At 33.1% G+C, this 27,341-nt stretch overlaps 2 protein-coding genes and 1 long non-coding RNA gene across 9 annotated transcripts in view; 1 reads left to right on the plus strand and 2 right to left on the minus strand.

Moving 5' to 3' along the window:
• Positions 1 to 27,341, minus strand: part of LOC106614858 (beta-1,4-glucuronyltransferase 1) — a 270,214-nt gene that overhangs the window by 6,021 nt on the left and 236,852 nt on the right. For 6 of the 7 annotated variants that reach the window (XM_036371026.2, XM_036371023.2, XM_036371024.2 and 3 more), the window contains 3 exons: positions 13,875 to 13,940; positions 573 to 884; positions 28 to 500 (listed from right to left, as the gene is read on the minus strand). In XM_036371026.2, the coding sequence (XP_036226919.2) occupies positions 28 to 500; positions 573 to 761 (662 nt within the window). In that variant the 5' untranslated portion in view covers positions 762 to 884; positions 13,875 to 13,940. Of the gene's footprint in view, positions 1 to 27; positions 501 to 572; positions 885 to 13,874; positions 13,941 to 25,903; positions 26,039 to 27,341 lie in introns of those variants that run through there. The other variant, XM_070106760.1, reaches the window with a different exon arrangement.
• Positions 1,035 to 2,625, minus strand: PolD3 (DNA polymerase delta subunit 3). Its single transcript, XM_014230785.3, has one exon. It carries the CDS (start codon positions 2,507 to 2,509, stop codon positions 1,115 to 1,117), a length of 1,395 nt encoding a protein of 464 aa, XP_014086260.1. The 5' UTR covers positions 2,510 to 2,625; the 3' UTR covers positions 1,035 to 1,114.
• Positions 4,519 to 7,655, plus strand: LOC138856274 (uncharacterized). The gene is made up of 3 exons (XR_011395439.1): positions 4,519 to 5,217; positions 5,291 to 6,867; positions 7,013 to 7,655. It is a non-coding gene; the product is annotated as an uncharacterized lncRNA (long non-coding RNA).

The following is a 27,341-nucleotide window of genomic DNA, read 5'->3' on the forward strand; positions in this document are numbered from 1 at the left end:
TACAAGTCACATTTAAGTTGTACTCACCGCTCCAGTAGCGGTATGAGATTATCTAAAAATGTGTAATCCGCATGCGTTGTATAAGTGATCGATTCGGAGCACTTGAGCGGACCATGATCGGCGCGAACGTAATTCTTGAGTACCCAGAAATCGCCACGTTGCAAGACCTCTGGCTTGAAGTCGCGATTATAGCAATTTAAGAGTGTTTCTAGCCGTATTTCTGGATCTTTTTCTTCAGCGACAGCCGGTTCGCCATCGTTTACAGAATTATTTGTGTATACAGCGGCTTCGCCTACGTTAGCAACACCACCAATATTCCCCGCCACAACGCTACCGCCTTGATTTTGAGTGGGCGCTGCTGCTGCTGCGTCAACAGCTGTAGCAGGCGCCGCCGCCGCAGCACTACCGGAATCGTTGGGTGATAGTGGTGGTAGTGATAGATCGTTTGATGCAGGTGGCGGTGGCGGGGGCGGTTGTATTTTGTCACCTATCAATTGTGCCTACAATTATATTAAATTTATACATTTCTGCATATCTACATACATCTATTAGGCTTTATATGAGTTACTTACGCTATTCGCTGTATCCACACCGTGTTCCTGTATGAAGAAAGTGTTGCTGCCATTAAAACCGGTGCCATTGCCAATCATAACATGACTGCATATGTAGAGTATGACCAGGATGTTGATCAATATACTGCAACGTAGCAGCCAATTGCGGCGTGTGAACATTTTTTGACCTAAAGGCTCGAAGCGCACCATTTTTGTGTGTGTTTAGTGCGGCAGTGGAGGACTAGTAGTTACGCGTTTCGTGTAGGAAGGCAGCAAGAGTGTACAGCTTGCCAGCATATATGTAATATAAAGTATTGCTATAAGAAAGTACACCTGTAAAATTTAAAATATACTATGTTAACACTTTTAAATTAATATTAAACAGCTAATATTTATGGGGTGAAATTATCGATTGCCGATAGACAAACAAGTTTGTGTTCTTCGTTTCATATTTTGGCACGGAATAATTATATAAAAAATAAATTTCATTTTGTAACAATATTTTATTCAATAGAGATAAAATTCTTATATATTAAATTTCATAATTCTGAGATTTTCAACAACTACTTCTTTTTAAAGAAATTCATGATGTTGCCCTGCTTCGTCTTGGCGGGTGGTGTTGGCTTAGATTTGCTTTCCTTCGGGCTTGTCTTCTTTGGTGTTCTTTGGCGTGCAGCTGCAGCTGATGGTTTCGCATGAGTTTTAGACTTAATTGTAATGACAAAACCATCCTCATCCAAGTATGTTTCTGATTTTGGCGGTGTAGCAGCTATCTCAGTCACTTCTTCTACATCGATTTTGCCTTGCTTTGGCTGTGGTTGCCCTTCTTCTGCCACTTCATTCTCTTCATCTTCATCCGAGTCTTCGATGCGCAAACGTTTTCGACTGCTTGTAGCTGATTCTGCCTTTTCGGCTTCTATCACTTTGCGTCGCAACTTATTGATCTCTTCTTCTTCGTCAGAGGATTCTACGTGCACCTCAACTGGTGCCTCTTCGTCCACTCGAATTTTACTGTCCTCCTTCTGCTCATCCTCATCTTTTTCGTCGAATAGTTGTGCTGAAGTATTGGCTTTTTCTGCTTCTTTTTTGATTTTTTCCTTGGCATCAGTTTGCTTTTTAAAGAAGTCATTCAATTTCTTGGGCGACTTTTGACGAATGACACCAGTAGCGGCTTTACCCGTATTTTCTGCAGTATTTTTACCTTTGGGCGCAAAAAAGTTACTAATACCTTTTTTACCACTAATTTCCGCGGCTGCTTTTTTGTCTTTTGGCGAAACTTCTTTCTGTTCGTATGTTTTCTGTGGTGACTTCTTGATAGCATCCAATTCGTTTTTTGTTTTATCTTGGGGTGATGTTTTAGCTGTTGCCGCTGCTTTAGTTTCAGATGTGCTCTCACCTTGTTTTTTAACATTTATGGAAGTGCTACTATCTGTAATGTTTCTTGGTTTATTTTTGGCAAAAGCGCTCGCAATTCCTTTCGGCTGTTTAAGATCTGCTTTACTTTCCACTCTAACGGGTGCGTTAATAGCCACCTTTGCAGCATTGCCATTCATTTGTTTAGGGACACTCATACGCATTTGTAAATCCTCTATTTTAATAGCGCACCATGTTACCGGTTTTAACTCGTCAGCAGGCGCTTTCGCGCCACCGGCTATCTCAACGGAGTAAAGTGCAGACTCGGCATCTTTAAATTTACTTAACCATTCATTTAGCTTTGCTTCACCTTTCACGATAGTAAATATCTCTTTATTGACTTCTTCCTTTTCAAGGCCATGGACAACAAACCGCTTTTCGTATTTGATACCTTTCTCCTCTTGTTGCTTTAAATATTTTGTCAGCGTACAGCTAATTTCAACAATTGGCATGTGATACTCATTTATTAAATCCGTTAGCAACACGCGTTTGTCGAAATTTATTACACAATCAGCTAGCGCTTCATCCAATTTAGAAGCACACATAATTTCGCTTTTGTTTATGAATATTTTCTTAAATTTTCGTTGATTTTCCTTCAGTAAAATTACAAACACGCATAACCGTATGAAATATAAGCAACACTCGTTCACAATGAATTTCACAATTACGCAGCTGTCAAATTGAATGTGTATTTTGCCACGTGTGGATTGCGTCAGCAAGATATGCAATGTGAATGCGGCGGTGTGGAATGTAATAATAATATTGCTTTTTTTTAAGTTGTTCAAATGTATTTAAGAGAGATATATTAATGATATAACAAGATTTTCACCTTTATGAATTATAATAAAAATATAGATACTTATATGCCAGATACTAATAAAGACTGATGGTGGTTTGATACTTTTGGTTGTTTAAATTCACATTTTATTCCACATATGCATATGTACATATATTGTTATGTATTAACAACGTTTTGTAAATTTTTGTAATTTTTCACGAATATTTTCAAAAAAATACAATAATAAAAATTAAGACCCGATAATATATTTATGAAATAGCACACCTATAAAAAAATTTAATTAAAAAAGTCTGAAATTATAGTTTTAAATATATAAAAAGTGTTTAAGAGACTGATACCATTTTTGTATTAAAAAAAACGGCTTTTATGCAGTACTTAAATTCCTACTAATTTTTTGTGTGAAAATATTATCGTGACTAAAAAATGTCTTGGGTGAAGAATATTTAGTTAAAAGTTATATTTACTTAATATCACGACTATTATTGCTATAATTGTGACTAAAAAAATTATTTTTTCATATATACATATACATAAATAAATAAATAAAAATTTTGAATTCCTCATAATCTGTTTTTCAAATAAAATTTTTTAAAAATATCGATATATATTTTAAACAAAATTTAAGTATTTGGCCAAATAAAGTTTTTTTCTTTAAAATGACAAAAACACTTTTCAACACGGTTGCAAATAATGCAATAAAAATACAATTTAATTAACATTTAAGTTAAGTTTTTGTTTAAATTTGCATTCCTGAAAATCTTAAAAAAAATAATTTACAAATTTCTACCCTAAACAACGGATTGGAAATTAAAAAATAAATTTCGGTCATAAATTTAAATGAAAATTTAATTAACAATACCGAATTGAAAGAAATTTAAATCCCCAGTTTATAACAAATATTACTTAAATTTTTTTCTACTTCTAAATACCGAATTGTTAAATTAAAATTGAATTTTTAATCTAAAAATCGAATTAAGCAGTAAAAATTTTAGCCTAAATACCAGATTGGAAAAAAAAAAAATGTCAATCCCAAGTTTATAAAATAAAAATTGAGTTTATGAATTTTAAATTTCATATTTCACACTTTCGTACTTCGTGTTCTACCATTTTGGTAATTTTTGTAAAAGGAAAACTTACAAAAAAATCTCAACAAAGTTTAACACTTTTTGTATATCTTTTATTTTTTATTTTTATTATTTCTTACTTAAATTTTTTAATTTTAAAATATTTTAACAGTTTTTATTTCTGATTTTTGGATCAAAAATTAAATTTCCAATTTCTAATTATGATCTAGGGATTAAAAATTACATTTTAATTTAGAGTTGATTTTTTTTATTTTTTCTCAATTTTTTTAGAAAAACAAGTTTTAAAAGTTTTATTAAAAAACTACATTTTTAATTAAATACTAAATTTTAAATTTAATTAAGTTTTAAATTTTTAATAAAATTTTACTTTAAAAAAAATTTTAAATGTTTTAAATTTTTTTAATTTTAATTAAATTCTAAATCTGTAATAAAATATTCAAATTTTATAAAACTTTAAATTTTTCAATCAAAAATATTATTCAATTATTAATTAATTTTTTTTTTTATAAAATTCGCAACCCCGCTTTTCAGCCTGCCTGTTAAATAATCCTAGATTTACGGTAATTGAAATTATTAACACATATTAATTTTTGTTTAATTTTTATTTGAAATATCATATCAAAAGTTTTCCCTTCTTACCCAAAAAGTCCATACCACAGAAAAGTACAAATACCGCATAACCTCAATTGGCAAATTGACTTTGCAGTTCCCGCTTTCGGCGATAATCATTGACATGTAAATATGTATGAAAGATTGAATTAAACAGATAATTACAATTCTCTCCAGAGCAAATTGATTTGCACACATAAATATAACCGCAGTATGTATGTGTGTGTTAATTTTTCGCGATTATTTCCAGGTAAACAAAGGGTGATTATATACCACATGTGTACATATGTATAAATAGCAGAACCAAAACCAAGAGGTAGAAATCAAAGAAAGTGTAAAACATGCAAAACACAAGTGGAAAGAATTCGGAAGATTTGAAACCGGCTACAAGAATCAGCAAGCAAATAAAGTTTCCAACAAAGAGCAATGGCATCAATTAGTCATATTTAAGCAGAAAAAACCAGCGCTGATTGCAGAGGTCACTAAAATAAAGAAATAAAAAAAATTAAACTGAAAAAATTTTGTTTAACAAAAATATATATATGTAGCTCTTCAACAGCATCTCATCACTTGCAAAAATCTAAAAAAAAAATCAAGAAAATAATATTTAACCCAAAAAGGTAAATTATACTGCGTATTCTTGAAAAATGCAAATAAACAAAAAGTGCAAATAAACACTTAAAACGCTGGCCGATTACAAGTAATTTGAATGCGTCACGGACAGTGACTCCCGTAAACTTAATTTTAACGAATAATAAAGGTACACACATACATTTAACCGTTTATATTATATTATATTCGCAAATGGCTCAATTTATTTGCCCTTTTTTCAGGGTCTTGTTTTCAGTTACAAAGTGTGAGGAGTTTAAAAAAACACGAATTTACAATTAAATTCATTGAGTTCGATGGCTTATTCGTTTTATTTATCGAGTTATCGATAATCTCGTTTGTCGGAACCGCCGATATTGGACTACTACAGCATGTAGCTGCCATACAAACTGATAGATCAAAATCAAGTTCTTGTATGAAAAAAATTTTTTTCTCGAAATTTGACATGGATTATTGTCCAAGACAAGGGTACAAGCTGCGAAGAACTACATCGGTCTATCTAATGCGTCCATTAATTACATAGTTGCTAAGGATTTCGTCCACTGAGAATGATAACTAGCCCTATTTGAGAAGACATCAGTCTAGAAATGCAATCGATTTCACGTAGTGTTTCGAAATGTCGACAGTAAACCTCCAAATGTCTTTCGGATAAGCTGATGAGGAGTAAAATCTATTAAAGGAACAACAACGGTATAACATAATGTTTAAAAAATACCTATTTAATCACCAAATAACACCAGCAACGTTGGAAAGCTTGTATCGTTTCTATGAGAGGATGCTTTCTTATCGTAGTTGGACCTAACCATCGAATTCACCTAAATATTTGGGCAGGCGAAAGTATTGTACAAAAAGGGGGCCACGAAAGCTCACAATCGATAGCAAAATTGCCTGATTTGCGCCATGAATTGCTTTTGCATCAACCGTATTCTCCGGATCTGGCACCAGTAACTTTTTTCAGTTCTTGGACCTCAAGCGAATACTTACTGGATAGATCATGTGAAAGTAATCATCAAGACTGTGGCTTATTTTAAAGCGAAATAAAAAGTGGATAACTAAATTATAAGTTGTACGAAGAAGTCGACAATATCGTTAAAATATCGATTATGCAAAACATTGTTTCGATTGCCCGGGAACTAAGCACTGCACAGAAACTGTTTGGATTCGTTAAGTACGAATAACCGAAAAAACCTCATAGTCCCACATGCGAATCGCAACAAAATCAATCCATTTCTTATGCGAATGGTTATTGATGATAAAAAGGGAGACATTTACGATAAATTCAAGTGTCGTGTTTGAATCGCTGTGAGTAGGAGCAAAAGGTGGTCAAGCCCAGATAAACGGTCAGGAAGGTTTTGATACATGGTTAGTGGAATTTGCGGCCAAATTCTTAATTCGGACTTGTACGGTCAACAAGTGGACCGTCTTAAGGAAGCAATCGCCTAAAAATGGAAAGCCAATATGAGAGGAATTGTGTTTCATCAAGACAACGCTAGTCCACACACATCGATAGTGACTCGCGAGACGCTCCGGGAGCTTGGCTGTTAGGTTCTTATACATCCACCTTATATCTGAACCTATCATCAAGTGATTACTACCTGTTCCTGTCCATTTGCCAAAGAGTGATTTGCTGGTGAAAAATTCGCCTCTAGAGAAGCTTGTGAAAATCGTTTGTTTCTAATTTTTTTTCAATAGAGAAGAGGGTTTCTACCATTCTTGGCATTATGAAATTCCACTCAAAATGGCAACAAGCTATCGAATAAAACGGTGAATATTTGATCTAAATCGGATCATTTTAACTATGGTATGTTAAACAAAGCCTTCAGTTTAATACAAACAAAAAAAAATGAAATTCTATTACTAAACTCTATATAATCGAAAATTTGGAACATACCTATATAACGAGTATCCAAGTAGAGATACTTTTTTCAATAGCCTTTTTTTGACAGATTACGGGTGTGTCGTGTCAAGCTGTAATATTATTTGGCATTTCTTAATGAAAAAACTTACGCCTGAACAACGTTTACAAATTGTTCAACTTTATTACGAAAATTCACATTCTGTAAAGAATGTGTTTCTCTCAATGGATTTATTGAGAAAACACTTCGGTGAGCAGATAATTTCACGTTTTGGGCAGGTCGATTGGCCACCAAGATCGTGTGATATCATATCGTTAGACTTTTTCCTGTGGGGATATGTAAAGTCCAGAGTCTATGTGCAATCCCGCTTCGATTTAGGCATTGTAGCAAAATATCACGCGTGTCATTCGCCAGTTACCAGTCGAAATGCTGGAACGAGTCATCGAAAATTGGACTCCACAGATGGACCATCTGAGCCGTAGAGGCGGCCAAAATTTGAAAGAGATAATCTTCAAAAAAATTTCTTTCGAATAATAATAAACATTCCTCATTAAATTTGAATTTTCTGTGTTTTTTAAATAACGAAAATATACGGAAAACCACTGCAGAGATTTCCATCTCCACCAGCACTTAGCAACTAAGTGCCAATTTTGCACAAAATGTTTGTAAGACCATATGCTTCAAATATCCCATATCCACTCATTTATGTATATATATACTCGCAATATATGCACGTTACTTTAATTTTTCTTTATTTCCAAAGTGCAAGTAGCAAAATAATTGGCACCCTACTTGTCTTTTACGAGTCTGCAAAAATGAAAAAGAAGCAACGAAGACAGCTTTTAATGTTCATTCAAGTTGTTGATCATACTGGTAAGCAAGGCACTTTAGTACTCTGAATTCCAAAATATTTTTAGTTTTATTATTCGTTTTATGTCAGCAAAGAAGAGTCACATGCCAGCAAACACATAGAGCTCATATAGAAGTATAGATACACAGCTGGTTTTTATTAAATTTACATAGTTCATAAGCAAAATATGCTCAACATATGTTTCTATATTGTGTGAGTAAAGTTTAAACCGAATTATAGAATTATGGGTTGTGACTGCAAACATAGTACGCTTCTTAAGAAAAAAAAGAATGTGGTGACTTTAAAATGTTATTACAACAAAACACTGGGAATCCTTAAATATTGTTCGACAAATTCTAAGGGGCTAATTCGTAATGGGAAATGTCGGGATAGTTAGTTTTTGATAAATAAGGGTCAGCCAAAATATTTAACGTCATTTCGACTTTTCTCAATTCCAAAAAAAAATAATAAAAAACGTTAACTTCTATTGCACCGAAGCTTTAGCACACAGGATATATATAATATATAGTAAATTGATTACATATTAATGGTTTATTTTGTTCGTTTCTTTAATCCGCCACTAGGCTACAAAACATATGCCTTTTAATAGAAATTTGTATTATACAAACGACCTAAACAGTCTTACATTAGACCTAAACAGTCTTAGTAGAAAATATAATCTAACGGCCACACATTTTAAGAATCTCGAACTATTAATTAATAAAAAGCACTCTTAGGCACGAACCTTTATGAATTTTTTGCATTCACATGACACATAACTCAATCTATAAAAACATTATATGTAAAGATTTCCCAGCTTTTAACGATTTAAGAATTTTCTTCGATTATTTTTTTACCGTTGTTTTTTTTAAGTATTGTCGCTTAGAAGTATAGCTACAATTTAATGGATTTATGATCTTCTTAATATAAAAATCCAGCTAAGCGTCCATTAATTGTCGATGCTGATGCGGTTAAACTGATTTTACCGTGCTTACAAATTAACCAATTAATTTAAGTAATTTAAGTTGATATTGAAAACAACTTCTATATCAAACACCAGAAATTTAATTAGAAAAATTATCGCAAAACGTTACTCAGCAGTAAAGAGAGTGAGAAAAACCAATGAAATCCTGTTGGACCTGGTGAAACACATACTAACTTATATAATATAAGATGTAAGTATGTTTGTGTGTATTATAACTTGAAAATTGCCAACGATATAAACATTGAATTAGCAACGCACATTCTTTTAATTATTTTTGATCTTCGCTAAAGAGTACGAGCATTACAAAACAACTAGACTATGATACCATAAAGTTGTGCAAAGTTGCAAGAAGCAACAGCAACAACTGATGGTAAATGGTAAGCGCTTCAACTAATTGACAAAAAAAAAAGAGAAGCACAAACCATTGGCTAAATGAAACTAGGGTGGGAGAAATCGTAGCACCACTTTAATGCAAATTTAATTTTAATTTTAAAAGTTTTAATTGCAACTGACAAGCTGGTGCATACAGTTCACCAGTGAGTAATCGACAGACCATGGCGGCGACTGATGAATAAAGAGTTCCAGGGATGAACGGCAGAAACTTCGGTTGTGGTATGGAAAGTTTGAGAGGCAGTTTGTTCCAAAAGTCGCCTACATATTTGTACCTGGTAACCAGCCAACGCTTTGCAACCAACGGAATACTATTCGCTAGTTTTTTCCTTATCACGAAAGATCTTTTATAAAAATCTTTGTCATGATTTTAATCGTTTGTATGGCAGCTGTACGCTATAGTGGTTCGTTCTGAACAATTTGTTCGGAAACTGTGGCGTTGCTTTTGCAATAAGAATCCAATCCGAATTTCGTGAAGATATCTCGTCTAATAAAAAAAGGACTTTAATTTAATCGTTCAGTTTGCATGGCAGCTATATAGAAAAGGACGTGTATAAAGTTTCAAATCGATATCTCAAAAACTGAAGGACTGGTTCGCGTATATAGAAAACTGGTACAGTTGACTTTCACAAGATTCTCTTGAGGAAAATTTTTCGCCAGCAAAATCATTCGCTATATATAACATATAAACCGATAGTTTTCACTTGGTGCCAAGTCCAGCCTTTAAGGTGGATGCATAAGAAGCTCCCAACCAAGCTTTCGGAGCTTTTAGCGAATCACTATCGATTTGATGAAAAACAGTTCTTATTCTATTTACCAAGCTGGCCCTTTCTAGGAGATTACTTTCATCATACGGTCTAATTGTTGTCAGTACAGATCTGTATTAAGTGTTTGACCGTAGGCAAGCGCTCACACCAGATGATTTAGGAAAAGCTTCCCGATCGTTAATCTTGGCTTGGTCGAAGTTTGCGCAGTGATTCGAACAGTTTTGTTGTGATTCAGACGTGATTCGCAGCTGAAAATTCGGTCTATGAGGATTTATGAATTATATTGTAGTATTCTTCGATTCGCCATTCCTGGTAATTTGATTTGAGTTCTGCTCTCTAAACATTTTCTCTGTCTAAATATTCTCGAATCTTAAAGGAACTCATCAAAATAATTTTTGATACAAGTTTTATTTCTACCTATATATAGTTTAAATTCTTGAACGCTACATTAAAAAGCAGACTACCAAAATAGCACCATCTTTATTGCGGTTAGTCTTCTCATATGGAAATATCAGTTTTTCAGCCTTCTGCCCGCTTTATTAGTAATTAATATATTGATCCATTCATTTATCTCACGTCTTCCTACCTCATCAGGCCAGGACCTAATCTCCTACATATGAATACAAATATAGCAAAAAGTGACATCCTCATCTTGAAAGACAATTTGAGTTCTTCTTTAAATTGGCAAATAATTGTTATTCCTTCCTTAAATATGCCAGAGGAAGACAGTCAATGAAATGTGAACTATCCACAAAAACCCAAAAATCATAAATTTAATTTCTAAGCTTTAAAACTATCCTGCCAAAATATCTTATATACCTTACAATTTACTTCAATGTAAGACATATGAGTTGTTCAAATAATGAAGCTTTCGTCGAAAGTAACACACAAATAAGCAGCACAAGCGGTTTGACCGCAACGCTATAAAAAATTATGAATGATGATGAATATTCGTCTTCGCTTTTTTGCCTGCAGTTTATTATAACTTTTTTTCATATCTAAAAGCCAGAGCGTGAGAGAAAGGAGGCATGCTGCAAGGGAAGCAAAAAACAGATTCGTGCCACATACAGAATTCAAGCTGCTTGTGGTGGTCATACGGCTTTAGAAGTGTGAAAGAAGTAGGACCACTGAAAATTACTAAACCGCAATGAAAACTTGAAAATGCAGGAAATTGGCTGGTGGTTGTTGGTTGGCGATTGTTGGGGCGATGAAGGGGTGGCTGGAAAGTTTAGTTGAGTGAGTTTGTAAAAAAAAACAATTTTAATACTTCCTAAGGGAGGCCTGTGCAGATGATATCTTAAATGAAAATAAATTGAGTGTTGCTGACGCAGAGCGTGAAATGCGTTATCGTCGTTAAATAAATTTGTATGTTAATTAGGGTTGTATTTTAAAATACCATAGCACGAAGCAAGATTCTGAGTGCAGTCGAGCGCTTTACAAGAAAGATTTTAAATGAAATTTGGTATATTCAATTTGTTGAGGTAATTTTTAACACTCAAAAATTAAACTGTTAACCTCTCAGCTCTTGATGTGTAGAACGAAATAATTACTAATTATCTTGCATAGGATGCTTTTGTGGAGGCCAAACATTGAGGAGAGAATGAGGAGGATATTGGTTAGCTACTACTGCTGCAGAGGATCAATTGAAAAGAGGTGGGGTTTCTTCACCAAAGGGGTGTTCTAGCTCAATGAAACAGTGGATAAACCAATAATGTTGTATGGGGTTGTTGCTGGTAGAGAGCGGACAAACCACACCCGAGCTGTCCTCATTTTCACCTGTGGTTCACTAAGGACAACACTAACAATGGCACTCAATGTCATTCTTATTAAACAAAGACATTCTGAAATCCTGTGATTTGTGGGTGAGGCAACGCCGCTCGAGAATAGGTGCAGTGCGCTTTTTCACGGGTGAATCGAAGCTTTGGGAAAGGTGGGAGGTGAAGTCTTCTCCAACAACTCTAGCTTCAAGCTTCCAGATAGTGCAGCTTCCTTCAGAGAGGTGTGCAATGCACACTGTGTTTTCACTCCGATAGCAGAGTGGCTTTACTGGCCATGAACTCGCTGACAGGGCGCTCAAGACTAGTAAATGAATATTTGACCTCTGTCTGTCAGTAGCATCAAGCTACTTCGTTATTCAACTTGTTTAGTGCCTAGTCACAGTGGAATCGTTGGAAAATGCAAATCGGATGAGCTCACTAAAGAGGGCGCTCTTAGCCCAATTTCATCAGATTGAGATTCGGTAGGCACATTCCCTACATTATTAACCGTTTGGCAGATGGAGGTTGAAACCGCTGGGTGGACATATCTTCGGCGATCCTGGCGTAGTGGCTGGGATTGATATGAACCGCCTTAACAAATTAATTGTGGGTTTAAAACGCTTCAAAACGTTTGCGATCTATAACTCTATATCTAGGAATTTTGGCAATCACAAAAGACCAGTGTGCCCAGCTGTCCAAGCACGATCCTAGGTTATCTTCGGTACGAGGATCAGTCCTATGACCTACCTAATTATACTTTGCAAGATCTACGGTAGAGCTTTCGGTGTGGACTATAATTTAAACACTTAGTATTTCTCAGAAAAAACTATATACGAGCATTATAGTCACTGTGATATGCAAAATCACATGATCCCTTAAGGAAATATTATCTAAGCTGAAGTATAACATCAGTTATAGTAACCTAGGCATTTTACTTAAAAGGGTACTGAAATGTCGAACACTTTAGACCATCCTTGAAGTGAGAACGAAGTAGTACAAATTAGATCTAAAGGCGTTAAAAACGTCCTTTTAAGCCCATTAGCAAGGAAATTTTTAAATCTTAACTAAATGCAATGGAGAGGGGCAAAATAGCTTTCCAATTTACTTGAGTATCACATGTCTCCAGGCACCCATGTTGCTAAACTTTAAATAGATGCCGTCCGAAGAGCTGTATGAACGCGGGTATTCATTTAGGGTTTCATTAACTTCCTTCTTTTTAATGCAGTCATGGCAGTTACATCACTAGTAGTATAAATCGTTTAAATTTGAGATACTTGAGAGAACTTATTAAAACCACTTATGCAAGCTAGCTTCTAACTCGCGCATTCTTATACCCTGAACAGAGTATATTAAGTTTGTCACGAAGATTGTAACACCTAAATGGAAACGTCAGAGATTCTATAAAATATATACATACATATACAAATGATCAGCATGACGAGCTAAATCGATTTAGCTATGTGCATCTGTCTGTCCGTCTCTATATAAGTAAACTAGTCACTAAGTTCTTGAGCTAACGACCTAAAATTTGACACACCTCCTTTCCTCACCAAAAAGCTGCACATTTGTCGGAACCGCCGATATCTGATTACTGTAGCATATAGCTGCTACAAAAACTGAACGCTCAAAATTAATTTCCTGTATCGAACACTTTTTTATTTGACAGGGTATCTTCACGAAACTCAGCATGTGTTAAAATCTCCAAAGAAATTGTCCACACTGACCGATCAATATGAGAAAAAAAAATCTTTTTATAAACTTTTATACTATTAAAAAGCACCTGTCGGGTCAAAATAGAGTATTTGGAAAAAATCTAGGCAAAACCTATGCTGTTGCAAAGTTCGATCAAAAGTTTATAGCAAAAATATCGAACTTTATTGCATTACAGCCATAATTTGAAACTATTAGTTCTAAATAAAAAGAGCTAAAAGTTCATAAGCTACTATTACACACATAAACATACATATACGGTTGTTGTATGTAGTAAGGAATGTCAATAATATGGAAGCCGCTAAAATCAGTCGCAGACGTTACTTAGCTAAAGTCTTTTTTGATTTTAAAGACACTACCAGCAAATCACTAGAAACGCGGTTTTGAACAAATGTGATTTAGTACTGAACACATAACGATCGAAAATTCCCCGTTTTCACTTTTGTTCGACACAATAAACAGTAACAATTACCTTAAATTAAATAACACTTACCTCATATAACTTGTACTTTGCGTTCATTCATGACCAGCTTTCATGTGTTGTAATTGTAAAAGCTTGCTGAAATAAAAAAATTAAAATTTTATAATACCGTAAGTCAATAAAAATTACTAATATTGGATAAATTGATGATTGCATAGAAAAGTTGAAATTGAAATCAGTTTTCTTCTTCTGTTGAATCAATAAGAATGACAATTGACGCATATTAAAAAGCAAAAACAACATTATTGTACATTATAATAATAATAAGCGCAGAAAAGTGTAATCAGATAAATATATAAAGAAATCACACATACACACATGTGCACTTAAGTGCTTTTTCGCGCGCTTTCATGGTTATGAAGACTTCCCGACTTATGATTATTGTGTATGCCAGCGAGTACTTGTGTGAGTACTTGAGGCATGGGATTGTCCCACTTTTTGTAGTGGGCAACCGCAAAGAAACGAAAGACGTACACACAAGGCGAAAACAGAAACAAAAAAGTAAAAAATCATGAAAAAAATATATAAAAACATAAAATACTCCTACAAGCACATATGTTAATAGGAAATAGCTCAGCGCTAAGGGAGATCTGGTCGCCTTTTAAGTCTATAAGTAGGAGAAGCCGAGAAAAGTATGGTGAAAAGTGGATAAAAAAAATAGTTTTGGCACTAACCATTAATAATGCTATAGCATTACCTTTGTGCTGCCAAACCGTTGTTGTTATGATAAGTGTTATGAGAGGCTTAGGAGGGAGTAAAAGTAAAATAAAAATCAAAAATAAATAAAAATAGGTGGAATAATAAATAACAGCGAATATTAATAATCATCTGTGTTGAAGAGCAGACACGTTTTAGATGGCTCACGTGTGCAAAATCTTATTAAAGTGTAAAATTATGCGGTTATGTATGGGCTATGTATGTAATGTGATAGCAATTAAAAAAAAAACATACATACATTAAACGTATTATTCACGCAAAGTTTTACCCCGATATAATCATTGTGGCTTGATATGCATAGTGGAAAGTGAAAGAATCAGATGGAATTGAAAATGGTGTTATATAAGAAATAGGCGTGGTTGTAGTCCGATTTAGCCCATTTTCGCAATATAACATAGAAATATGAAAAGAACGTTATGCACCGAATTTGGTTGAAATCGGTTAAGCAGATCCCAATATATGGGGTTTCACCTAAAAGTGGGCTGTGCCACGCCCACTGTCTAATTTTGAACGTACCAAAATACCATCCCAGAAATAAAATTTAATGTCTCTGGCGTGTTTAGTGCTTGATTTATCGCGCTTTTAGTAGTTTTTAACAGTACCGTTATATGAGGAGTGGGCGGAGTTGCCACCCGATCACTCATTTTCACACCGTAGATAGGGGGGCTAAAAACATTTGTTCTCAGTGAATTTTGTTATTATAGCTTTAGCGGTTTAGGAGATATGCACATTAAACCTATTAGAGGCGGGACCACGCCCACTTTAAAAAAAATTGTTAACTGCAGATGCCCCTCCCTAATGTGATCCTGTGCACCAAATAACAGTCTTGTATCTTATTGCGGAGCTTAGTTATGGCAATTTATTTGTTTTTGATTAATGGCGTTTTGTGGGCGTGGCAGTGGTCCGATTACGCCCATCTGCAATACCAACCGTCTCACGGTACCAAGAAACATGTCTACCAAGTTTCATAAAGATATCTCAATTTTTACTCAAGTTAGAGCTTGCACGGACGGACAGACAGTCACCCGGATTTCAACTCGTCTCTTCACCCTGATCATTTATATATATATAACCCTATATCTAACTCGATTAGTTTTAGGTGATACAAACAACCGTTAGGTGAACAAAACTATTATACTCTGTAGCAACAGGTTGCGCGAGTATAAAAATAATGTAATAAAATAAAATCTGGCAAGGTTCAAAAGCGTCATATAATATAAAAATTAAAAATATAAAATAGTAACAAATAAAATACGGCATGGCTAAATAACAAAAAACAGCAGCAATAAAAAAATTTCGTCAAACATTTATGAAAACATTTAAAAAATACATATAAATTAAAATCCGTCAAGGTTCAGAACTGACTAAATTAAAAAAACTAAAAACGTTACCACATTATATAACAAAAAATAAATAAAACATAAGAATCTTCGAAAAACATTAATCTCTCTCTATCAACAATATAACTTCTGCTTGCACTTTTACATTTTTTTGTTAAATTTAAAACTTTTAAGCTGTTGTAATTTTATAAAAAATAAAATAAAAAGCTTGCCTCAAAAATTTAAATACCCAATTCTAAATAATATATATACATATATATGAATGTATGTTTAATTATGTACATACATACAATAGCCGTTTTGAAAGAAAAATAATTGCACGTATTCCAATGTTCCATGACAACTGTTAACCCGATATAGTTTTATAGACAAATTTGGCGACTTATGTTCATTTAATTAAAATATTTAAAATAAATGAAATCTAAAGAATAATTTATGTGCTTTCAATAAAAAGAAAATTAAACAAATTTAATGAAAATTAATTATAAATTTTAAAAACGATATTTTGAGGAGCAAATGCATTTAAATTTTTTGAAAATAATTAATGAATGAACGTACTCGAGTGTGGCTACTACAGTAACTAAACGAAGTGTTTCAGGTTTAAAATACAAATCAGGTTTGAAATACAAGTTAAAGCTCAAGTTTTAACGGGGTTGCACTTTTTTTATAAAATTTCTAAATATTTAATTACTACCAGATATTTTAATTAAAACAACTGACTGAAGATTAAACAAAAATTTAATTACTAAAATACCTAATTTCTAAATAATAAAAAAAAATTATTAATTCACGATTAGCCGTTTTTTTTACAAGAATAAGCCCGTTTTGAAATGCAGGAAGTTTTTGTAAGTTTTGTTGGTAGTGAACTAATAAAACTAATTTTTATTTAAAATACGAAAGAGAGTGAGAGATTGATAAAGTGAGATCGAAAGAGAGATACAAGGATACTAATGCTCTGAATTTTAAAAGACAACGGCATCTAATGTTTGCTGGCTTCTTCGTTCATTAATTTATTGGTGCTCTTGAACTGAACGAGCTTTCAAAGCTCTCTTTTATACGATATCGTAAGCCAGTGTACGAGCAGAAAAAGTTAGTCCAAATAAGTGCACTAAAGCGTCATGATAACTCTTATAAGCATTAGAAAGAACACAATTAGGCGAAACTATGTCGATTACTTTAGATTTGAAGGTAGTTATTAAACCGTTTACATACCAAATTATAATCACAGATTAGTTCAATTAATTTTAATTTCAAACAAGGAAGATAATACCGGAAATTCAATTATTTTATCGATACTTGTATTATAAATATTATCAGATATATATATCAATATTGTTAAACTCCGATTCCGGTTTTTGTAGAAGAAACGTTAAAGTTGACTTAGTTATCTGCAGTATAGCTAGAAGTTAGCTTTATCATTTTTCACTTTTAATTAAATATTTTATTGGTTAAGATTTCTAATTCATAGATTTGTTAGCAAATTGCACGACTATCACTGAGTGAAATTCGCTTGAGAGATAAACATTTTAATTGAGCATGTAATTCTAAAATTTTGAAGCTTATTTGCACTACCCTTTAAACTTCACTTGCTCGCATTGCGTTGCGATTGAAACCGTGAAAAAGTTAATAAATTTCATATCTATCTATACGTAGTTGGATTATACACTGTCGTTATAACATAGTCGATGCGTAAGTGTTTACCTAATAATCAAAGACAAGAATAACAATAAATGACTAATCAACGGACAGTCGCGGGTGGGAATTAAATAAACAAAAAATTAAGCAGCAATTGTTGTCCGTCATTGAATTATTTTGTGTCTACAGTTGATTATAAGCACATACGCAATTATAAAAAAAAAACACAAGCAGTGACAATAGAAAAATAGGAAAACAATAATAAAAAACTTTAAAAATAAACAAAAGACACTTATTAAGTTTTGTTTTTGATCATTGTAGATTCGCAATTAAGTATAGGTGTATTTATAAGTGTGTCTATATACATATATAGGTAAGTAAATATATATATATAAATAAACCGCATTATATATCTCAATATTTATATATCTCATTCACTATTTTTGTTTGCAAATTATTTTGAAGTGCGCGACTTTAATCTTCAACGTGTGTGATTAAATTGCGCAGAAAAACGTGAATACCTTTTCTGAAACTCTAATGAAATACTTATGGAATCTACCAATTACCTTACTAATCTACCTTATGGAATCTACCACTTGCACACCAATTTAACATAAGCCGGAACTTAGTTCGGCTGTAGGGTCCGATGTAGCTATTTAGCCGCTCCGGGCAAATATTATTTTCGCCGCCCTTTACATACACAAAGCTATATAAGTCATGAGATAGTTTTGTTGGGGATGCTAAGTATACAAGTACCTACATAAAATACGTGATGTTGTTGGGATTATGCCTACCTATAATATTCACGTCAGTCTTTTGGGCCTTCTGAAGAAGTATACTATACGAAAGTTGATGAGTGTTTTTATGTTAGTAAGTATACATGTATGTCTTTATAAGGAATTTCACAGAAATTGATTTATTTTTTTATCGACATATTTATGTACCTTTAAACTTTATCATCATCATCAACCTATTGCGACTCACTGCTCCGTAAAAGAGGCCCTTTTCCCTTGTGCTATTTTTCCCTGTTTCGGGCTAATGCTGCCTATGTATCATGTTGTCCTCTTTAACAAAGGAACAATAAACAATATTTATCAAAATCGTTTCAGAAGGTAAAAAGATTAGGACCAAGCTGTTTAATGGTTAATTATGGCCAATCGGTTCTTATAATTTAAGTTAAGGTTCATACGTATAAAAAAACACAACAAAAGATTTGTTTTATAATTTAATACTGATAAAAAACAATTATGTTACTACAAAACAAATTAGTTATTTTTTAAAATAATGAAACCAAAATTAAATAGTTTTTTAGAGAATATTTAATCCTACCTCGTAATTATAGTAATTTTCTTCGCCCTTTTTGTTCTGCAAAATCTTTAATAACATCAGATAAATTTATACTGTCGCAAACCTTGTGCTCTATTGAAATCATAGCCCATCCAGATAATCTATTTTGTGTCATGGTGGATCGCAGATAATTTTTTATTATTATTAATTTAGAACAGCCTCTTTCATGACTTACAACTGTTACTGGTAAAGTTAAAAGGACTCTGAGCGCAATACTGATATTTGGACCAAATCTTAAATCTGTTACAAATTTAAAACATCTTGAGGAGATAAATTACTATTTAACAACATGCAAAGGACTGACAACTTCTCACAAAGTTTTAATGCATTTATATCGCTTGAGTTCTCATAAGTTAAAATAGCCTCGAGATTCTTACAATGTTTCAACAATTCATCTTTTGGGAGTTCTCTTAAGGCATATATAATATGTTATACAAAAAAGCAAAATGTTTACTGTGCTCAGAAATCTGGGAAAATCTTAATATAATAACATAAGTAAATTTTGCCGTCCCTTATTTTTTGCCGCTCTAGGCGAAAGTAAATGCGAAACCAACAACAAAGTAAACTCAATATTAGAAATTATATGAAGTGTCTATCTGATTATACTTGTACCAGTTGCTTATACGATTCGCTACACCCCAATTTCTGGCAGATCAAAGACTACTGCACACTCGCAAATTATACAAGTATACATGTAATAATTATTAGATATTTTTTAGACATTTTTTAAGATGTTTATGGAATACTCTTAGGCTCCTGCTAATACTGCTTTGAATTATTACAAAAGTGGCTATAATCGAACGCCCACGCCTACAATCCATTGTCTATCGCAACTCTTAATAAAGTTCATACCTAATTATTAAATATTATATCTAATTACTTATTGTGAAATTTCGATATTTTATACTTACATATATAAATAGTCTATATCTTAACAATTACATACTAAATTTTTAAATGAATACTTCAAATATTTTTTGAGTTACAACCTGTAAAGTGTAGCCGTTCCAATCTAAGAATCAGTTGGATTGCGTGCAATCAGTATTTTTTTATTTTCTTAAATTAAATATCTTAGAAATACTCTCCCAAAATTTAAAGTGAATTCAATAAATACTTTTCGAGTTATTCAATAATTAGCAAAGCGTTCTCGAGCGCTCTGAAACGTTCGTGTAAAACTTGAAATGCGTTCTTCTCATAACTGTTGTTTTTTGAATTGGTGACCAGCGCAGCTCGAAAACCACTTGGTAGATTTTAATGAAATTTATAAAGCCTTTTGAAAATATGACAAACTAGTGCCTGATCGAAAGATTTTGTTTTATTAATATCAAAGTTTTTAACGAAAGATTTTTTTTGTTGAATTACAACTATTTAAAAATCAAAAAAGTCGAGAAATTTTCACAAAAACTTGCATTTTTTTGTAAAAACGTTAGCCAAAAATACAATTTTCACTTTTTTTCCTTCGCCCAATAACTAGTTTATGGTCTTAATTAAAACATTTTTTTTACTTCTGATAATCCTGTAAAAAGATCTGCTGTCAACGCAGAGGCACCTTTTTTCCAAGGGACTGCCGGAAATGACGTTGTAATGGCCGAGTTTTGAATATTTTCCTTTAAAAAATCTTTGTAAAATATGTATCTTTGGTACAATGAAACGTTTGAATAAATAAAATATTTTATATGGTAAAAAAATTGGAGCTTTGGAGTTTGGAACCGGATCAACACAAACAGCGATTACATTTAAAATCATAAATTTTTTTTTTAATTTCTCTCAAATTTCTGTTCTGCCTTATTTAATGATTGTACTTTTATAAATTGAAATAATCTATTGGCTAAAAAAAATTATCTAATATTATCAATATACCCTAAACAGGGTATATTAAATTTGTCACGATGTTTGTAACACCGAAAAGGGGTTAAATTCCTAAAAAGTATATCTAAATATTTTAAAAATTATATATATATATATATATATAAGATCAACGTGACGAGTTGAGTCGATTTAGCCATGGGCGTCTGTTCGTCCGTCCGTCTATATACATATATGCGAACTAGTCCCTCAGTTTTTGAGATATCGATCTGAAATTTTGCACCCGTCCTTTTCTCATCAAGAAGCTGCTCATTTGTCGGAACGGTCACTATAGATATAGCTACCACACAAACTGAACGATCGGAATAAAGTGCTTGATTTGGCACGGGTTATTGGCTAAGACATCTGTGCAATCTCCAAAGAAATTGTTCAGATCGAGTGATTATAGCATATAGCTGCCATACAAACTGACCGATCAAAATCAAGCTCTGGAAAGGAATTTTTTGTATTTTTGAAGGGTATTAAAGCAACCGAAGTTAACGCTTTTTTTTGGTTTATTATAATTAAGTTGTGATGATTCAGATATGATATTTTTATTACAACTAATCTAATAAGAAATTAGGGTTCTGAATTTGACGAATAGATAGTAGCGAGAACACTGATATCGAATTGTTATATCTTGTAGCTCATGCAACAGATTTTTCAAAAATGAGGTTTTGCCTCCTCTAGTTAAAGAGTTAAGATTCTGAAATTTTATGAACATTTTCTTTTTAATGCATACTTAGCATCTGCTAAAAATAAATTATTTCGATGGATTATTATTATAGCTGTTATACAACCCATTGTTCAAAAAGGATATTTTGTGTTACAACTTCTCTAACTAAGCAGATAAGGTTCTGAATTTTTGTGAAATACTTACTTTTGATGAACAGATAGCAACTAGTGAAAACCATCAATATCGATTGATTTTGTCTTAAAGCTTCCATACAATCGATTGTTCAAGAACGATATTTTGTAGTAAAACTTTTCTAAATAAGAACATAAAATTATGGAACTTTGTGAATAGTTTACTTTTAATGCATACTTAGTATCCACTGAAAATCAGTTATATCGAATGATTATATCTTATAGCTGTCATACAAACAATTTTTAAAATATGAGTTTTTGATATACTTTTACTATTTATGATCAAAAAATATTATACTTGTATATATTAATAATCGGATGACTAAAGCATCCGCTGCTGATTATTCAGATATGGCTATATATGTTGCAATCTAACTAATCTACCTAGCGTTTACTATGTTTATAAACTTATCATTACCCAAAAATAAAGTTATTACTATTAGAATCGAAATTGATTTCATTGTGCTTTAAATTTGACATAGAAGCACTGCACTGAACAAAAATGTATGAGTAAGTTCACTGAACTGCTCAAAAAATACGTAACTACTTTCAAGCTTAATAACAATTACACGACACGATACAACACAAATGAATATGCTTTTTAAATGCAATTTGCATTATCGTTTTTATTGGTTTACTTTTTACCAACGCATTACAAGAATACAAAGATAAGTACAACTACAAATAATCTACTTGAAAAAACGCAGATATTTACCTAGAAATGTAACATTCTAGTAATGTGTTTATATGTGTATGTATGTGTTTGTGTATTGTAGTAATTCCAAATTTTAACTGTTAAACGTGAGGAACACATTAAAAACATACATATGTATATTACACTAGTTACAAATCTACAATACATAGATACAAAGTACATTATGCTAGTATATATGTACGTGAGGCGTCTCATTAAAAAGTAATTAAATACTCATAGAAGCAACGAATACTTCTCTGAGTAGAGTTATGCAGTTCGCAAAGTAGCGATAAGCAACCGCAGACAGACAGATTGACAGACATACTAAGCGCGTACATAACAGGCCTGACAATGTCGGTGCGAGACACACTTACGGCATAACCACTCATACCTAGACAAACACACATATATGAGTACAAAAGCGAGTATTTGCAATCAACAGCTGCTAACGTGTTGAAAGTCACTTAGAAATTGCTACAATGTACATATGTATCTATGTATGGCTACGCAGGTTTGTAGTAAACTAGTTTGGGAATGTCAGGAGGCACGTGTGGCGCCCTAGGTCACTTACCGATGACGGCGGTGGCAGAGCAAAGCTAAAAATAGATCAGAACTGTAGGTATGAATTAAAAATAATTGTGGTCGGCGATAAAATACCATTGATGATGATATATAGATATGAGTATGTACATATGTATAATTATAAGAAAATTACGGTAAAACTGGTGAGAAGTCAGGAAAGTTTGCTAGATATCTAGAAGACAATGAAGAATTAAAACACTCACTGGAAACAGTTCATACTCTATCTCATCAAATTTGACCGGACTGGTCCAAACTTTTTTTTTGCTCGTGTGAAGTTTGACCTCACACGCGTAGGTATGCCTGGACTCAAATTTGAAAATCGAGTTTGCTTGAAACTTTGTGTTTCTAATGAAACCATGGCTACGGAATTATTGAAAATGTTACAGAAGAGCTTTGGGCAGTCTACTTCATGACAAACACAAATATTTGAGTGGAACAAAGTATTCAGTGAATGTCGTGAAGTCATCGAAAGCTTGCCTCATACGAGTCGTCCATCCACTTATGTTAATAACAATATGCTAATATGGAAAAACTAAAAGAAAGAGTGCATGAAAATCAGCGTGTTGGCATCAGAGAGCTAGCAGAGAACCTCAATATCTCTTATAAATCGATTAAACACATTTTGGTTATTGTTTTGGGTGAGAAGCCTTTCAATGCCAGGCTCGTTCAAAAGACCTTCATATTTGGAAAAACGACCATAAAACTGGCGATGAAGCATGGGTTGATGAATATAACTTCAAAAATGTGCTCAAATCTAAAAAAACTGAAATTAGCTGAAGGCATTGAAGGCCATCCCAGCCCAAGCTTCTAACAAGTATATGGAAAATTGGATTAAGCGTTGACATGCTTGTATTGGCTCAGGAGCCTAGTTTGAAAGCGATAATATAAACTGACCGATCCTCTTGACGTGGTAGTTGCATTATAAAATTATATATTTTTTTTAACTTCCCGCTAAGAAAATTGAAAATTTTCTAAAAATCGGGAAGTTATTGGTTTTACCCCATTTTGCAAAAATCAAGTTCTCAACAGATCTCGGCGTTCTGAGGTTCGAGGAAGCTTTCCCGAACATTTCTACGATGATGTCCGTATGTATGCATGTATGTATGGAAGTATGTGTGTGTGTGTGGATGTATGTAAACCTCTTATAACTTTTAAACGGCTCAACCGATTTGAATAAACTAAACGGCATTACAAAGGGTTTCATTGCACTTGAATTTCGTTGGACCCAATCGGGCCAGTAGATTTCGAGAAATCTCAAAAATAAAAATTTTGAAAAATCGTTTTTTTTCGAATTTTTTCCAAACGACTTGGCCGATCGACACCAAAAACTAATCTTGAGAAAACACATCCGCAAACCGGGTCAAAATCAGGTGATTTACTTGCGAGATATCGAAAACGAAAGAAATTTGGGAAATAGTGTTATATTAAACTCCCATTAAACACAAGCAGTGAAAAATTTGAACGTTAACGTATGAAATTAGCGGGAAGTTGCAGGGTTGGCCCTTGAGGCCAACCGTTTTCCACATTTTTTTTATTCAAACACATGTTTAATGTAGCCTAATTCACTGAAAATTGCGACATAAAATAGGTGAGCAACACAATTTTATTCAAAAAGAATGGAAATGATAAAAGAGCAAACAAAGTAATATTATGAATGATTAAAAGAATCAATCACTGTCTGGTTCGATTATTTGAAAATCAGTTGATGAAGTGGACGGTGTTTCCGGAATTGTTGAAGACGTCTTTGGTCTGACATATTTCTCTTGTTAACTGATTTTTCGAAGAAGCTCAGGATGCGATTTTAAGTGAGTGAAAAATTCCAAACAAGAAAATTTCAAATTATTCTTCACAAATAAAATCGACGCGCCAAAATCTTCTACAAAATTCAATACATTCAAACCGAATGTACAATGTACCTTCTGACCAGAAAGTTTTCGGAAATTGTAAATAAAACGAAACATTTTTAGTATTCACCAATAATTAGCGATACACATATGCCACCTCTATTTCCAATCTCAATCGAGTCGAAACGGGTCCCACGGAGTGGTCGCTTGAGTTTTGGACACAAAAATAAGTCGCATTGAGCCAAATCCGATGAATACGGTGGTTGTTCGATGGTATTGAACGAGTTTTTGGTCTTAAAATCGTTTTCAACTACAGATTGGTGCGATTCTCATGACCAAATTATCGGTCAAAATCAAACGAGCTGCTTCAAGGCCAATATTTAGCTTACGTGCTATCCCTCTAACACTCGCATGCCGATTTTCGAGTACGATTTCCTTCACTTGTTTGATGTTATCGTCAGTGGTAGACGTCGAGAGATGACCGGAACGAGACTTTGTACCAGTCGAAGACTTGGGTCTTCGATATAGGTTCACCATAAGCATTTTATTACATTCGCCACGATTTCGGTTTTCCGGAATTTGGTTCCAAACACAAAATTTGATGAAAATTCTTTGTTCAATATTTTTTTCCATTGTAAAAATCGCGAAACTCTACTGAGGTCGACTGATTTCAACTGCTGCTGCAAACAAACTAGTTGACAGATCGCGCTCATTTTTGGCATAGTAATTAAAGGCTGTGCTACCAACTTAACAAAAAAACAAGTGCTGAAAAATATTCAGTGCGGGCAGTTTAAATGACAGCTTCCGGAAACTTTCTGGTCATAGAACATACAGGGTGGGCCATCTACATTGTTGTATTTTGTTCCAATTATTCAGAAAATTTTTATTTTCTTTCATTTTTAAGCCCGGGACGGCCGGGACGCTTAACTCGAAATCCGGGACTGGCCCGACCAAACCGGGACGTATGGTTAGCTAATTCTAGACTGACCCTTAAAGAATGAGTGGTCCAATGCGTATACGTAATTTTAATTATTTGTAGAATACGAATATAAGCTATTAAACTGTTCACTCCCTGAAGAGTGGCATATCTTCCTTTAAGTCAAAACTTCCAGAAGGTTGCAGCTGTCACTGCTTAAGTTGCAAATATTTAAAAAATAATAATGTTATTACCTTCTTAAATACTATCAACTTCCAACTCCCAATTTGTGGGTTAAAAATTCAAAGTACAATAGATAATAATAGAGACCTTCAAATGAACATAATTATTTCTGTTAATTTGCATGACTGAGGAAGCGCTGAGCCATAAGCTAATAGCTCGTTAATTTTAGTTTCAAATCTAAAAATAAAAGTAAAATAGCATAAAATAGATAAAAGTATAAAAAAGTAGACAGCAGAAAGCAATATATATATACTTAAACATATATGTATATTATATCTAAGAGCATATAAATAACAGCTAAATTTATGTTCGGTATGTATGTTATGTAAACTGCAAACGTTTGCATGGACAACCCATTTGGCCTCTTAGTGGTCTTGCGACATTTTCAGTGCCACTTTTGGCCTCACGGTCAATGCGAAAATCAGCAAATTACTGCGGTCAATGCGGCCATGCAATAAGTTCATTTTGATAATTGCATTGTGGGAGAGAGCGCACATAAAGTATACGCAATGTATATATAGCAATTATTAATATATGTATATGTATATTAGGGTGGAGGGATGTAAAATGTTTTTTTTTCAAAAATTTTCTTTTCTTTATAATCTACAAATTTTACCCTTAGGTTAAGCAAAAAAAAAAATTTTTTCGTTTCATCCTAATGTATATGTGTATATTAGGGATTTCGTTAATACGCAAGTTGCTTTTATGGCCTAAACAGGGTTGCCACGAAGTTTGTAACACCCAGTGAGTGATGTCGGAGACCCTATAAAATATGTGTACACCATATATAAACATATATGGTAAATGATCAGCGTGACAAGCTGAGTCGATTACTTTTTCCCTCAGTTTATCGGACATCGTTTAAAATTTTGCACACGCCCATTTCTCCCAAATTAGCTGCTCATTAACGGAACAGCCGATATCGGACCACTGTAGCATATAGCTGCCATACAAACTGAACGATCAAAGATAAGTTCTTGCATGAAAAATCGTTATTTGTGAAGGGTATTCTGGCAAAACCTGAAACTTCAGGGCGTGTTTCCAAAAAAAAAAAGAACGTGTGGCACTCGGGGACTGCCCCGGTAAAGCTATTGCATAGCATTTATTATCAACTTATGCAATTATAATTATTTATTTATTTTTTATGCAGTATTATTTAAGTTACACTTTTTTTTCTTTTATTGAATAAATGAGAAATTAATATTTTTTAAAATATTTTTATTAAGTAATAAGTGGAAGTTTATTACCATTGATACTCCGATTGAAATACCTAATTTCAATTATATTGTTCAAGTCAAACATGATACTGTTCCAAAAGGTTGGGTAGCTATTTACCAAAATAATAATAATGTTACTAATATTATGAATCCGAATATTGAATAATTTATTTTTTGGTAATTAAATTTTTATTAAATTCTACAATATATTTTTATTTGCCATAAACAAATC

This window comes from Bactrocera oleae, chromosome 3 (genome assembly GCF_042242935.1).
Source record: "Bactrocera oleae isolate idBacOlea1 chromosome 3, idBacOlea1, whole genome shotgun sequence".
Taxonomy (NCBI): domain Eukaryota; kingdom Metazoa; phylum Arthropoda; class Insecta; order Diptera; family Tephritidae; genus Bactrocera; species Bactrocera oleae.

What these genes read in the sequence shown, in the direction of transcription:
- PolD3 (XM_014230785.3), bottom strand. Translation starts at nt 2,509, where the DNA reads ATGTGTGCTTCTAAATTGGATGAAGCGCTAGCTGATTGTGTAATAAAT.